At 38.4% G+C, this 16,886-nt stretch overlaps 1 protein-coding gene across 1 annotated transcript in view; it reads right to left on the minus strand.

Moving 5' to 3' along the window:
- Positions 1-16,886, minus strand: part of PPP3R1 (protein phosphatase 3 regulatory subunit B, alpha) — a 74,053-nt gene that overhangs the window by 5,506 nt on the left and 51,661 nt on the right. Inside the window, exons 3-5 of the mRNA XM_023552712.2 lie at positions 3,469-3,645; positions 2,319-2,378; positions 782-966 (exon numbers count right to left, since the gene is read on the minus strand). Of these exons, the coding sequence (XP_023408480.1) occupies positions 782-966; positions 2,319-2,378; positions 3,469-3,645 (422 nt within the window). The remainder of the gene's footprint in view (positions 1-781; positions 967-2,318; positions 2,379-3,468; positions 3,646-16,886) is intronic.

Below are 16,886 nucleotides of genomic sequence, written 5' to 3' on the forward strand. Positions count from 1 at the left end.
GTCAGAATAAAAAGATTCAGTGAAGCCAAAGTTACGAGCTTGATCTATGTTTAGTTTCCACCCAGTTTGTTTTTCTGGGGCCCTCTGTAACTGGTTCAGTGGTTAAGAGCTCGGCTGCTAACCAAAAGGTCAGCAGTTTAAATCCACCAGGTGCTCCCTGGAAACCCTATGGGGCAGTCTGACTCTGTCCTATAGGGTCACTGTGAGTCAGAACTGACTCACTGGCCACGGGTTTGGTTTTTTTGATTTTGCTTCTGTAACTGAAGCCCCTGCCTCCGCACAGAGGTCTTACCCCAGAACACAAGAACTAGCCATCAATAGCCTGGAAAAGACCCGGGGCCGGGGGGGCGGGGCGGGGGGGATTGCCATTTACAGTGCCTAGCAGGTGGGTTTAGGATGTATAGGGACTCCTCATTTCTGCTGTTCAATAAGGCCAAGTTTCTGGTGTCCATACCTGAAACTCATGTACACATATTTCCCAAAGAAGTATTTTTAGTTTAAGAATACAACTTATTTGTAAGATGGAGGACTACCAACAATAAGTCACTAGTACCGTTTTTGTGCCATTTTATCAAAGACATTAATTTTAGAGAATAATAATTATTAATTACTAGCAACAGGGACAAAGAACACATTTCAAAACTTCAAATATGGGATAATTAGGGGAAATCAAATATATACATTTTAAGGCAGAATACCCATAAGGGTATCTCCATTAAGTAATTTTTTAAATATCTTTTTTAAAACATAACTCATGAAGAACCAGCTCTTTTGTACTTACAGCACAAAATTCTTCAAAGGATATTCTTCCATCTCCATCCTTATCTGCATTTATTATGGTTTTGTCTACAATTTGCTGTAATTGTGTATCTTTCAGATTGTTCCCCACCATCATCTTCAGCACCTGGAAGAGTTCCCCATTCGAAATATAGCCATCTTTATCCATGTCATAGATACGGAAAGCAACTAAAAAAAAAAAAAGAGTAAGGAAAATCAATGGTAATTACAGGCAATCGCAAATACTTTTCCTTGAGACAGAAAACAATAAATTGACACAGATCCATAATTATGACTATGAGAATGGCTCCTTCCTAAACATAGAAGTCGCTTTTTTTTATGAGCTATGGGGTCAAGACTGTCTGGGTCAGTTAGTCAGCCTTGCTAAGCTTCAGCATCTGCATCAATAAACCTGAGGATATTTACAGTTCCAACTTCCTGGCTCTTACGAAGAGTACGTAAATGAGATAATACACTTCAAGCGTTTACAGCAGTGTCTGATACACAGCAAAAATCTCAATAATATATACACTGTCGCAGAACAAAGGAAACCGAATTGGCTGCTATATTTTATATAATCATTTCTCCAAAAGCCTGTCTTTTGGATACTAATATTTGACATGGTTAATTCTTACTAATTTGTTGGAACTGCTTACCGTTAATCATGCAAACATAATTTTTATTCTGAAGTAACGTTTCACAATTAATGGTTTGAAATGAGTGATAAGCAAACCAGTTTGAAATAAAATATGGACATGTGCCACTGTATTATAACACTATACGCTTTCTTGACAGTTAAACTTTAAAAAAAATTTTTTTTGTAGCATATATTGTATGTTTATGGTATATGCAGTAAATAACAATATGGCCAAAAATAAATCAATGAACCTCAGTAAAAGTCATTGTTATTTCTACTATTCTCATGTATTTCAAGGGTTTATCTGCATATACTCCAGCCTCAGAGAACTTTTACTGAATAAATGTCTTTCTTAACAGTTTACAAAGATTTCAGATGTTCACAATGACACAGGCTGCCTACATAAAACAAGTACTGAACTTCCTGGCTAAATATATTTCTGAACAACTCATAGCAGCCCTGAAAGAGTAGAACTGCCCAACAGGGTTTCCAAGGAGCGGGTGGTGGTTCTGAACTGCCCACCTTTTGTTTGGGAGCCGAGCTCTTAACCACTGCACCACCAGGTTCCCAATGTGCATCAGCCAAGTTAACCTAATCACATTAGAACATTTCTTGCCACTTCCATCAAAAAATCTCTTAGACAAGTCATATACGCATTGCATACAGCTATATTCAGAAGAAGACAATTCTATTTTCCTTCTACTCAACAAATAGCAATGATGACTTATTATTAAAAATCTTATTTGCAAGTGGCCTAAAAGGATTTTCACTAGAATATAAAATTTCTGTTATGTCTACTAATATCTGGACTAAAAGACGACTTTGAGGATATTTTAGAAGGCTGCAATGCAGTATGTGGTGGTGGTATACGGGGCAGATGAACTCGGTGAAGACAAATACTTACACCTCAACTTCTGTTCCTTGTCTCCTTTGACACTGAACTGAGACACTCCCTCAATGAATTCTGCATAAGAGAAGAAAATGTTTACAAATCAGAAGTTTCAATGCTTTATACAGAAAAGCAATGTTTACCTTACACACCCACAAAAGGATACTTTGTTGCTGCAAAAAGAAAACATTACTACCAAACCCACGGCTGTGGAGTCGAAATGGAAAATGCCAAATTTTAAACCTTCAATAAACAAGGTTCTATAAATTTTTTAATGTGAACTTGGAGTCTCTATGGTCAAATCAATTTGAATAAATATTACCAACAGCACAGTCTATTACAAAAAGACAAAACATATTTTTTAAACTAGTTAACTTTCTTTTCAGAATATGGCTATAAAAGGAACTTTAAAAAAAGCTTTTAAGTTGTTTTGCTAGAATAAAAATAATTTTGAATTTCTGGTTCCAGAAACTCTGAATTATTTAAATAAACTGTTGAAGGTTTCATGACAAATGGTCATTTTTCTTCATTGCCTGCTAAATACCCCATCATAGTTTCAGATCCCCTCACTTATAATTCAGTTTCTCAAACTAAAATTACAAAGTCTGCTGACAATTTTATAGTGAAATGAAACATTTATTTTAAGTACAGAATCAAAAATAAAACTATGTATCATGTTAGTGTTAGCAAATGTGCTATTGAGTGTCCTTGTAAAATCCAGATTAAATTAATCCTGTTCTATGGTGACGCACACATTCTCCCTCCTGCAGTTTAGTTTTCTTTTATTGCTGAGTTAGTATAAGTCTCATTGTTAAAGTTTAAAAAATGCAGCTTCTGATATTCTAAGTTTTCATAAAATGAAACTAGTTTTCTAAACACAAAGGAAATAGCCAAGTCCCTTTTTGTTTAGAGTATCTTAAAAGACAGCTTGATCTAAAATTTAAAGGACCTTAGCTCATTAAGGTTGTAATGAGCTACGCTCATTAAGCTCACAGATTGTGAAATTTACTAACAATCTATTATCAATAAGGTCACCAGGAATATAAAGACATTTAAGAAAAACAAAATTTTTCAGATAGTTTTGTACAAAGAGATAAAAACACTACTCATAGGTTATCTAACTTGTGATTTTTTTAATTAAAAAGAAAAAAAAAGCCTTTCTTACCTTTAAAGTCTACTTCTCCGTTCCCATCTGTGTCAAATATGTCTATTACTCGCTGCACTAAAGGATTCTGTTGTAACTCTGGCAAGGACATGAACTCTTCCACACTCAAAGAACCAGAATTGTCCAAATCAAGCTTCTTAAATCTCTTTCCTAGCCTTTTGATCTCATCAGCGTCAACTGAAAACAAACAAAAAGAGTAGCAAGATTTACAGGATGATTTTATGACGGCTACAGAAAAAAACTCTATTATCCAGTAGTTTCATTTCTAATTTGCTTAAAAGGAATATATACTGTTGACTGATTTCTTAAAACCACAGAGAAAGTACAGCATAAACATTTTAACTTGGTTACCCTGTTGTTGGTCCGCACCTGCCCTAACAGCCATCTGCTGTACGCTGACGAAGACGAGGCAGGATTGATAAGGCTAAGCTAGCTGACCACGGAGGTCCCCTGGATTCTGAGCAGACGGGCTACGTCAGTCTCTCCTCTGAACCAAAGCACCTTCTTTTATTTGTAAATAGTTCTGGTTTAAGATTTGAGCATGGCTTGAACACTGTTCAAAATTCAAAGTCTCCCTCCCATCCCATCTCCCAGATATCCAACTCCCCTCTTTAGAAGCAATGTTACCAGTTTCCTGAATATTCTTCCAGAAATATTCTTTGCAAGTATGTACAAATAAAACACAGCTTTTACTTTTTGTAAACAAACAAAACCTTGGGTAACAAAATTCACTTCATGTTTATTTGATAAGGGGGAAAAACAACTACACAACCTAAGAAGAAATGTTTACATGAATCTGCAAGCACTCTATAAAAATTCTGTGTCAGGTCTCTTACCATACGCATTCCTGAAAAAGGTTTTGTCATTTTCTCCTACATCACTTTTTCAATCTTTTATGACAGCGTCAGACTAATTCACATAAACAATTTTTATCACGGCTTAATAGAATACTTACAAATATAAAAAAGGATTAAATATAACAGGAGACCACCAACTTTTTAAAACAGAATTAAGTTAAATATTATATTGCCCGTGAGTATATATATATATATATTTTTTTACTATGGACCACATATTAAGAGGCTGAGACTCCAACTGCTTTTGACAATTTGTGTAATCCTCATTGTGAGAATTTAACAATTATATGGTTTTAAAATATAAAATTAATTAAAATTGAATAAGAACTGAAATCATCTGCACAGTGAAGTACAGGCTGTACAGATACAAGATGCTGCTGTGTGGTATGAGTTAGTTCACATGCAAATCACAAAGAGCAGAGTGATGTCAAAAGAGCATGGAAGTTTCACTGGTTCAATAATGAGGATTTTCCCCAGGATATGTTGAAGGGATCAGAAGCTAGTTTTCTCAAATTAAAAAAAGTCTTCAGTGTATATGGAAACCTTAAGAAAAAAACGTGAAAATAAAAAGCGTTTTCCTTTCCAGAAAACTGCAAATTTAGTGGCTTCAAGAACTGCAAGTTTTCCAACATTACTATGTCATCCAACAAAAACGTGAGGAAGTTGCAAAGACAATTTCTCTTCTTTTAACAATAACGATCCCTCCCCCCCGCAAAAGAACCATTAACTAAGGCAGCTATACCCTGGTTCATTACTTAATTTTTACAAAACTAGTCTCTACTGAAGCAAATGCCGTCAACCACCTATATTTCAAAATAAGAAGTACGAGCTGAAAGGTTTAACACTCTTAAGTGACTGACTGTGGTACTGGATACAAACACCAGATGTAATTCGTGTTAATATTAAGATCAGTATTGTTTCTGTTAGCACTACTACAAAGCTGCATCACCTGAGTGGTCTACCCACTGCATATTTTACCTAGACATGTGATTTTTGTAGTGCGTCAGGTTTTTCAAGAACACATACATTGTACTATAGCAGAAATGCCTTCACATTCATTTAATGAGATTCATCTAAACACTGCTTTAAACAATGAAATACATATACATTTTTTAGCCATCGAAAATTCAAATATACACTTCATGAACACACCAATTGCATAAGCTATTTTCCTTTTTTTATTTTAAAAGAATAAAAAGAATATTTCTTTTTTAATGGTATAGATTATAAGCAAACTTTTCAAAATAAACTTGATTTTCCTGAGAGCTCCTATTATGAAATTAGATATCCTCACTCTTGGGGAATTAAAACGAAAAACAGCCCCACAAATGCTGTTTAGCTATTTATTTACATGTCTCCTCCACTTTAGGGCCAGGTCCATGACTTTTTCTTCAGTATTCTGTACCTTGCACACAACAGGTGCTCAATAACTATTTTAAGTGAGCATTCATTTGAAGTTACAGATTTAAAACTCATCATTCTAAATACCATCAGTAAAGTAAAACTCCACATCTAATCAAACCCCAGTCAGCAAACCACTCAAAACAGTTTCTCAAAGTTCACAGATTTTACTGAAGAAATACCCTCCCCTATGCCTGCCTTAATTTTACGCAGAAACCAAGGGTTACTTAACCACTTTCTTCTAGCAATTTTTAGTTTGGTTTTAGTTTACAACCACAGACCAGAAATGGAGGTGGAGGAACCTTGAACATAACGGTTTAGGAGTGGAAAAGGAAAAACAATGTCTCCACGAACAGTACAAGGGTGAGTTAGGATCATTTCATTCAGAAGCTCTAGAGTGCCTCATTACTGAAAAGAGGGAGACAGAAATACAGTCCCGTAATATTTAAAGACATTATTAAGTTCTACTTACTGAAGCTGGGACATGTATAAAAGTTTAGAAAATTGTCCGTTATAAAAGTGAAATTAAGGTGCTTCAAGGATTATACATTTCAGTTACCGAGAAAGCTACTTATCAAAAAGACAATGTTCCACAGTCTTGCTGAATGAATAAGAAATATTAAGAATATGGTAGAATAATAAAGGTGAATCATACAATAAATATACTCAGTTCAACCCATCCTCCTTTAGGGCTGCCAACAGTAATCTTTCCAAAAGCCAATTTAGCTAAATTGCTAGCTCCTCCGATTAAAAATTTCCAGTGGCTTTCTTATGCAAGCAAGATTTAAAGTCTAAAGGCCTTGACAGTATTTAGCCTCAATTTAAATTTCCATCTTATCTCCACCCCCATTCTCTTCACTTTTGCTACCATGTTCTTGGTACGATTCTGGAGCAGCATGTAATTTTATGCCTCCATTTCCTTACAAACTCTGTTTGGAATGCCCTTCCCTGAATTCTGTTTATGAAACTCCTATATATTTTTCTCTGAGCATACACATCAGGAGAAATTGGGCCCTTTGCCTGGTGGCAACAGCAAAACTGACCCAAGACTATTTAATTGTATATACAGTTCCTGTCATTGAGTTCATGTAGTAGAGACTGGCTGTCCATCAAATCTAGCTGTTCCTCTTGGACACACAGATTATTATTACATTTTCCAGTCTCCCTTCAGTTAGAGTGGTGAGGTGACTGACTTCTAGTCACTGGGATCTGAGCAAAAATGATGTGCCCATTTCCAGGTCTGGTCTGTAAGAACCTCCCATTGTGTTGCTCCATGTTCTCTTTCTCTTTTGCTGAAATCTTGGATACCATGTGTTTAAAATGGTAGACAAGATGGAAGGAAACAGCTCCCTTAATTACTCCTTGGAGGGCAGCTATTTGCCAATCAGGAAAACCCACTGTGATCTTTACTAGAACTGTAAATAATCTGTCAGGCTTGATTCATTCAACATTTTCAGGTGTGTTTGTTTTGGCAGTCACAGTTCAACTTTGGCGTCTACTGGTTTTCCATGTGGGTTTTGGTCCGTATCTTCTGAAATGAAGGCAAAGTTAAAAACCCTGAGAATGGCTAGATAGCAAATTCCGCTGCCATTTATTGAATACCAACTATGTGCCAGCCACTGGGCTGGGACTTGGGGATACAGAGATCAGCTAAGACATGGCCTCTAAGAGCCTAGAACAGATTCTCTCTACTGTGAGGCTCCGGCAGCTATGGGCTCAGATGACAATCCTATCTCCAGTTAAACCCACTGCCGATAAGCTGAGTTGATTTTGACTCATATGATCTGTAGGACAGAGGAAGATCGCCCCATAGGGTTTCCAAGGCTGCAAGCTTTATGGAAGCAGACTGCCGTATCTTTCTCCCTTGGAGCAGCTGGTGGGTTTGCACCACCGTCCTTTTGGTTAGCAGCCAAGCACTTAACCACTGTGCCACCAGGGCTCCTCATCTCCAAGTAGGGTCCCCTTTAACTTTTCCCTACCTGTGCTCCATTCTTCCCTTCACAGGGCCTCTCCCCAGTCAGGCAGGCCTGGTGCAAATTTACGTAAACTTTTTTCCTTGCATTTATTAAGTAATTCAGAATTCAGAAGACAGGTGGTAGCATGTATGTATGATTTTCTCTCTGCATTCAAAACTTTTCTTTTTATTTGATAAGGCACTACTTCTTCAACAGCTAAGAACCACAACTATATTTAATTGCATAAACAAAATTCTACTTTCAATGTAATTTAAATGTCCTAAATTCTTTATAATGGCATCACCTTTTTCTATAATTTTGACAACCAGCTCAGTGTCAGAATGATTATGCTTTAAGAAGCAAAGCTACCCAAAAAATAAAAAGGTAAAAAAAACAAAACAGATGTCTATTCTCTCTAGACAACTTACAATTATCATATATTGGAACTCAATTAAAAAAGGGGAGGGTGATTAAGTGCAGTTCTGATTATTATTAATCTACTTAGCAGCAAAAGCCCTTACAGGTGGACATTTACTTTTTCTGTTCTAAATATCTTATGAAATGTTATAAAGTAGTTGGTACCTGGGAAACCCTGGTGGCATAGTGGTTAAGTGCCACGGCTGCTAACCAAAAGGTCAGCAGTTCGAATCCACCAGGCACTCCTTGGAAACTCTATGGAGCAGTTCTACTCTGTCCTATAGGGTCGCTATGAGTCGGAATCGACTCGACGGCAGTGGGTTTGGTTTTTTTGGTTAGTTGGTACCTGTTCTAGATGAGTAGCTAAACTTACCTGAAAGACCAAGCAATGTGCCAGAGGTTACACTTTAATTTGAAAGAGCTAGCTTCTTAAAAAGCCCGTGAAGCGTGACCTGGGGAGCACAAGCTCTACAGACCCTCTCAGGTCAGCACCACTCACACAGGCCTGGTACAGCCAAACTCACCTTGAGCTTCTTTAATAAGCTAGTGTATACTGAAACAAGGCAGTATCTGTTCTCCAACCACCCCTTACTTCCTCCTCCTCTCCCAGTATGGATTACAATGAACAAAACAAAGAACAAAGGCTCAGTACTTACTATCTAGTTGAGACTAGCTAAGCAACCGGAGGAAACTTTACTTAATTATCCAGAGTATTTTTAAATGGTCGGACTGGAAAGCAATGATGTCATGTGTATTTTTTAAAGCCAAGCTCTAAGAGGCTAGCTTTCAAAACAAATGGTGAAAACAGTTCCTCTAGGTATGGAACAAAGTGACTTATTTGGTAGTTACTGTCACCAAAAAAGAAGCCCTGGTGGGGCAGTGGTAAAGCATTCAACTGCTAAGCAATAAGGTGGGTGGTTTGAACCCACCAGCTGCTCTGCAGGACAGATGTGGTAGTCTGATTCCGTAAAGAATACAGCCTTGGAAACTCTATGAGGCAGTTCTTCTCTGCCCTATAGGGTCGCTGAGTTGGAATCCCCTCAATGGCAGTGGGTTTTGTTTTGGATCACCAAGAAACTGTTGCTCAGCACTTCTACGTGTCAGTGGTGTAGACTGGATGTACTGCAGAATACCAAAGTGTGAAACAGGGTCTCGATTCTTCAAATTAAACACTTACCAATATCCTACACAGATGTCTGAAATGATCAAATCCACCCTGGCAGCACCACGAAGTATTTCTAAAGGCTTCTGTATATTCACACAACACCTGCACTTAGTACCACTTAAATATTGAAGAGCAAATTTCAACTTTTGACACCACTTTCAGCCAACGATTTCTGCCTACCTTTAGGGTGGACTCCCTTAAAAACAGATGGACAAGGAAAAAAAAAAACAAGCCTCACCCTCTTGACTCATCTTTTGACTCAGAGATTACTCTTTTTCATGAAAGTTTTGCCAACTTGAAACTCGTGTTATTTTCCTACTTTGGGGGAGGATACCTTTTGGAAGGACTACCTTTTTTAATAGCTGAAGGTGCCTATATATTCAATTTAAATTATACAAAAGTATTAAAATAGAACAAGAACCTTCTAAGGTCATATATACACTGCTCTCTATAATTTAAGCAAGGCAGCTGTTATGGATCAGACTGTGTCCTCCAAAAAGCTATGCTGAAATCCTATGCCTGTACCTGCGAATGTGACTGTGTGTGGGAACAGAGGTTTTCTTGTTATGTTCCCCAGGTTATACCAGAGTAGGGCGGGTCTTTAAACTGAATCACATGAGTGGTAACTTACAAAAGGGAGTACAGATACAGACACACACACACACACATACACACACACACACACACACACACACACACACAGAAGAGACTATGTGGGATTCTTCTACAAATAAAGGAACCCCAAGGAACATCTGGGGTTACTGACAAGGAGGAGCCTTCCCTTACAACCAATGCAACCAAGGCCCTGATTTGGACTTCTAGCCCCCCAAAATGCAAGACAATAAATTTCTGTTCTTTAAAACCACTGAATTGTGGTATTTTTGTTACAGCAGTGCTACATAACCGAGGCACTGGCAAAAACAGATCTTTTATGTGAGTTTGTAAAATATAGAGCTATTAATAAAGAATTGATGGGCTATACACAGACAATATCTGTTAAGGATTGAATTCTGTCTCCCAAAAATATGTGTTGTAAATAATCCCATTTAGGAATGGGTTCTCTTTGTTGTTAATGAGGCAGTATTACTGACGGGTGTGTACTAAACGATCTCTTTTGAGATATTAAAAGCAGATTAAGAAAGCAAACACGGAAGGGAGGGGAAGATACAGGCCACATGATCACAAGGAACCTAGGAACAGAAGCTGATATGAGACAAGAACCCTTCCCCAGAGCGGAGAGACAGAGCCTTCCCCCAGAGAGCCAGCAGCCTGAACTGAGACTTCTAAACTGTAAAAAAATAAAATTCTGTTTGTTAAAGCCACCCACTTGTGGTATTTTTGTTATAGCAGCACGAGATAACTAAGACTACACCTAATCAAAATGCTGAAACTTTTTGCTATGCACAGAATATTCTCAGGAATAAATATGAAATCTAGATGATAACTCATTTTAACAAGTGATTTCAAGATCCTTATTGACGTTACTACATAAAATCGTTAAAAATTTGCTTTTAGAGAGCTTATATTGCTTGGTAAACTAGTATTTTCAATCGGACATGCTAATAAAGAGCTCAGGCTGCTAACCAAAAGATTGGCTGTCTGAATCTACCAGCTGTTCCTCGGAAACCTTTATAGGGCAGTTCTACTCTGTCCTACAGGGTCACTATGAGTCTTTTCAGATGAAAAAACATAATCATTTCCCTTTACTATATATTTCTTTCTCATTTAGCAACAAGGAATATAAGAGAGGCCAAAGTAGAAGAGAAAGAGGTCTAGCAGTCGCGGTCTCTTATAGCAATGCAACTATTGCTAAAGTGCATCAAACTGCTCACCTACTGTCCAAAGTTCAAAGTAAAACAATTAAGCTCTTTTAGGTAATTCTAAAGTTTCTGAAAATCAAGAAGAAAAGAAATAAGCAGGGTGGTAGGAAAACAAACTTTCCTCAATTTCTGGCTAATTCTTAATAACTGTAGTAGTCAACAGCAGCAGGACTACTGCAGTTTCAGGAAATTCTTGAAACAGCTGCTTTACAAATAATCTACTACTTACTAGTCTCCTACTGCCGCTGGTTGCTATCAAGTTGGCCCCCACTCATGGCCCCCCCATGCAGAAGGGAACAAAATGCTGCCTGGTCCTGCGCCATCCCCCACGAGCACTGGCAAACTGCACCACTGTCATCCAGCTGGGTCTTCACTGGCTGACCTCCGGGAGTAGGTCTGTCGTCAGGCCTTTCCTCCTAGTCCGTCCTCGTCTAGAAGCTCCGCTGAAACCCGCTCACATCACGGTCGCACGCAAGCCTCCACTGACGGAGGGCGGCAGCTGCACCGGAGGTGAATCTGTCGGGAACTGAACACCGGGTCCCACATAGACGGCGCAAATTCTACCACTGAGCCACCACTGCCGCCACCAGTCTATTAATGATTTTAAAACAAAAACAAAATAAAGCAAGACTTTTAAAATTAACCCAGCAATAGTATTCTGAAAGAAATATCTAAAGGCAATTCTGAATGGAATCCTAGAGTAGAAAAAACACTTTGCAGATTCCACCAGGTTTTTCCACTAAGGTGTGCAGTTTAATGGCATTACGCCAATGTGGATGTTTTATTTATGGGTTGAACTTGAATACTATCATGATTTATTTTGTTAGTCGAACTGCTCCAAATTTGGTCCTCAAGTACTACTTCAGAGGTTGGCTCCTACACAGCCCGTCGGCAATCTCCATTCTATTTTGAGCACTTTCTTAATTTCTGGCACCATAAAATGTTCCAGGCTCATCCTGACTGCATTTAATATTTCTAAGAAGAGGTTCCTCAAATCCCTTTGGTATTACAGGAAATTTAGAACTACGCTATAGAATGAAAAGTATCAGGAATTTCTGAAAAAGGAAAACCACAGAGAGAGTAAAAGGGTCGATGGTTCCTGGGGTTTGGGGGTGGAGGGGAGAGATGAACAGGCAGAGCACACGGCACTGTTAGGACAGTGAAGCTATTCTTTCTGCTTGATACTATAATGGTAGACACATGACAGTATGCATTTGTCAAAACCCACTGGACTGTTCGACACAGAGTGAACCTTACTGTAAACAGCAGACTTTAATCAATAACAATATATCAATCTTGCTTCATCAAGTGTAACAAACCTATTGCATGAATGCAAGATGTTAAAAGGAGGAGAAACTGTGCGGGGGATGGGCCTCTCCGTACTTTCTGCACAGTTTCTCTGTGAATCTTGAAAGGGCTCTAAAATATAGTCTTTTTTTTTAAGTATCAGGAAATGTTGCTCCAGTATGGCACCTCAAAATCTCTATCTTAAAGGACTTTTGGGAAGAACCCTCAAATACGGCAAAATTATCTACAGAGAAACGTGTAGTGAATAACTGGTATAAATTCAGGTCACCACAAGAAAAAACCTCATAGTATTGTCAACAGAAGTTGTTGAATTTTTTCAACATAAATATTAAATCTAAAGTGTTAAAAGTCTTTTGCAAAATTCAGCTCCTACAAAGGTAATGGCTGCATTTTCACATTACCCCCAACAGGAAGTAAAACCACCAGGGGGCACGACAGAGACAATCACAGCCAAAACCTTCACAAGCTGCTCTAAACAGTTCTTTAAGGATCTTGTGCACAGGCTATCCCTGTAATATTGATATTCTGCACAGAACAATTTTACAACACACACAAGGCAGAGAAAGCACCTTATCAGAATCAGGGGAATCAGGTAGTATATACTGTGAAACAAATGTGGCACACAGTCAGATACATTTGTGCTGGATTTTTTCTTACGCGTGAACTTTCATTCACTTAAAAGATCTAGATTTTAGAAGAATACCATAATTTTAGAATGCAAGAGGCAATGAATGCTTTTGGTGTTTCTAGGTAATTATTCTAACACACTTTAAAACCAGGCAATTGTCAAATTCACAAAAACTAGACCTGGCCACTGGTAAGAGAACTAGACTTGCCCCCCAGTAAAAGAACTATAAACTGTAATCAAAATGCTGGGGGGGAGGGGGGGGGATTTAAACCAACTCTGAGAAATAACTGATATTCAAAACTGCATTATAAATATATTGTTCTACATATTTTGACATTTGACTGAAGCACCGCTACAGTCAAGATGAAGAACCACTACAATCACGATGAAGAACATTTTAGTCTCCCCAGAAAGTTTCTTTGGCCCCCTTTGCAGTCAATCCCCTCCCCTCACCCCTCACTGACACCAAGCAATCACTCTTCTGCTTTCTGTAACTAAATTTACCTTAATTTCATATAAATGGGATCACTCAATATGTACTCTTGTATCTAGCTTCCTTCACTCACCAAGTTTTTAAGATTAATCCATGCTGTTGCAGATGTCAATATTTGCTCCTTTTGTGTATGGCAAAAATACACACAAAACATTTGCCATTTCAGAACTTTTTCATGTGCAATTCAGCGGCATTAATTATGTTTATCATGTTGTACAACCATCACCACTATCCATTTCCAAATTTCCCATCATTAACAGAAACTCAGTACCCCTTCAAATACTTGTTCTTTTCATTGCAGAGTAGTACAGATATGTCGCAATTTGTTTACTCACTCATCTGTTGATATATTCCAGTTGTTTCCAGTTTGGAGTCTTTATGAATAAAGGTACTATAAATATTCATAAGTAACCTTTTTTGTGTGCAAAAAAAAAAAGTCTTCCGTTCTCTTGGAAGTCACTGGAATGGCTGGGTCATAGGGTAAGGGTGTTTAACTTTCAGAAACTGCCAGTTTTCCAAAGTGGTACACACACTATTTTATAATCCCCTCAGGAATATATGAGAATTCCACTCATTCTATATCCTTCCCAACATGTGCTCTCGTCAGTCTTTTTAAGTTTCATCATTCTAGTGGGTGGTACTATAGGTGATTATAGTTTGAAATCTGCATTTCTGAGAACTAATGATGCTGGCCATCTTTTCATGTGATTACTGGCCATTCTTTTTTTTTTTTTTTTATATCTTCATTTAGGAAGTAATCGTTCAAATCTTTTGGCCTTTTAAAATTGGGCTTTATCATAGAGTTTAACATTCTCTCTATACTGATGCAAGTCCTTTGTTGGGTATAGGTTTTTCAAGTATTTTTTCCCGGTCTGTAACCTGTCTTTTTTGTGTCATTTGAAGAGCAAAAACTTTTAATTTTCATAAAACCTATTTTCTTCCCTTAATGGTTCAGATTTTGTGTGTCTTATGAAATCTTTGCTCATCCCTGGTTGCAAAGGCTTTCTCCTATGTTTTCTTCTAGAAGTTCTATAGTTTCAAGCTTATATGTTTAAGTCTATGATCCACATCTGTTCATGGTGATTTGATCTTTGTGTATGGTGTAAGTAAGGGTAGAGGTCATTTTTTTTAAAGAAATACACGTGTTTTGCTGAACAGGTTCCCCTTATCATAGTACTTTTAGCACTTTTGTCAAAAATGAATTGACCACCTACAACAAAAAGACAATCCAACTTAAAAAGTGGGCGAACAAAATGAACAGACGCTTCACCAAAAAAGACATTAAAGCGGCTAACAGACACGTCAGGAAATGCTTGATATTACTAGCCATTAAAAAAAAAAAAAAAAAAAGCCATTAGAGAAATGCAAATCAAAACCACAATGAGGTACCATCTCACCCCACCATTACTGGCACAAATTAAAAAAAAAAAAAAAAAAAAACGGAAAATAACAAATGTTGGCGAGGCTGCGAGGAGATCGGAACTTTTATGCACTGCTGGCGGGAATGCAAAACAATAGAACCATTTTGGAAAATGATATGGCGTTGCCTCAGAAAGCTAGAAATAGAAGTACCATATGATCCAGCAATCCCCTCCTAGAACTATATACTATAACCTAGAGAAATGAGAGTCATCACACGAATACACATCAAACCCAAGTCCACTGCAGCACTGTTCACAATAGCAAAAAGACAGAAACAAGCCAGATGCCCATCAAGAGATGAATGGTAAACAAACCATGGTACATACATACAACGGAGTATTACACAACCATAAAGAACGATGATGAATCTGCGAAGCATCTCATAACATGGATGAATCTGGAGGGCATTATGCTGAGTGAAGTAAGACAATCACGAAAGGACAAATATTGTATGACAACATTACTATAAAAACTTATGAAAAGGTTTACACACAAAAAGAAACAATCTTTGATGGTTACGAAGGAGGGGAGGGGTAGGGATGGGAAAACATTAAGACAATAGGTAAGTGTTATCTTTGGTGAAGGGTAAGACAGTACACAATTCTGGGGAAGCCAGCACAACTCGTACAAGGCAAGGTCATGCAAGCTCCATAGATACATCCAAACTCCCTGAGGGTCCAAACTGCTGGGCTGAGGGCTGTGGGGATCATGGTCTCAGGGAATATCTAGCTCAACTGGCCTAACAGTTTATAAACAAAATGTTCTACATTCTACTTTGGTGAGGAACATCTGAGGTCTTAAAAGCTGTGAACAGCCATCTAAGATAGTCCACTGGTCTCACCTCTTCGGGAGCAAGGGTGAATGAAGAAAGCTGAAGACACAAGCCAAAGATTAGTCCAAAGGACTAATGGACCACAACTACCACAGCATCCACCAGACTTGAGTCCAGTACGAGATGGTGCCCGGCTACCACTGACTGCTCTGACAGGGATGACAATATCGGGTCCCAGACAGATCTGCAGACAAATGTAGAACAAAACTCTAACTCACACACACATACAAAAAGACCAGACTTAATGGCCTGACAGAGACTGGAGAAACCCAGAGAGTATGGCCCTGGGGTACCCTTTCAGTTCAGTAATGAAGTTACTCCTTAGGTTCACCCTTCAGCCAAAGATTAGACAGGCCCATAAAACAAACAGATTCAAGGGGCACAACAGCCCAGGGGCAAGGACTAGAAGGCAGGAGGGGACAGGAAAGCTGGTAAGAGGGAACCAAAGTCGAGAAGGAAGAGTGTTGACAAGTCGTGGGGTTGTTAATGTCTTAAAACAATATGTGTACTAACTGTTTAATGAGACCCTAGTTTGGTTTGTAAACCTTCACCTAAAGTACAATAATAAAAAAAAAAAAATCAGTTGACCATTGTCATGGATTGAATTATGTCCCCCCAAAAATGTGTGTATCAATTTGGCTGGGCCATGATTCCGGTACCATGTGATTTTCCTATGTGATAAATCCTGCCTCTATAATGTTAATGAGGGAGGGTGGGCAGCAGTTGTGTTAGTGAGGCAGGACTCAATATGTAAGATTGGATTGTGTCTTGAAGCAATCTCGAGATATAAAAAAAAGAAGTGAGCAGAGAGACAGGGAGACCTCAAACTACCAAGAAAGCAGTGCCAGGAGCACAGTGCGTCCTTTGGACCGAGGGCCCCTGTGTGGAGAAGCTCCTAGTCCAGGGAAGATTGAGGAGAAGGCTAACAGAGAAAGAAAGCCTTCCCCTGGAGCTGACACCCTGAATTTGGACTTCTAGCCTACCAGATGTGAGAAAATAAATTTCTCTTTGTTACAGCCATTCACTTGTGGTATTCCTGTTACAGCAGCACTAGATGACTAAGACGCCCATACATATGTGGGGATTAGGGCCTCTACTCTGTTCCATAGGTTTGTCTATC

This window comes from Loxodonta africana, chromosome 15 (assembly GCF_030014295.1).
Source record: "Loxodonta africana isolate mLoxAfr1 chromosome 15, mLoxAfr1.hap2, whole genome shotgun sequence".
NCBI classification, from domain to species: domain Eukaryota; kingdom Metazoa; phylum Chordata; class Mammalia; order Proboscidea; family Elephantidae; genus Loxodonta; species Loxodonta africana.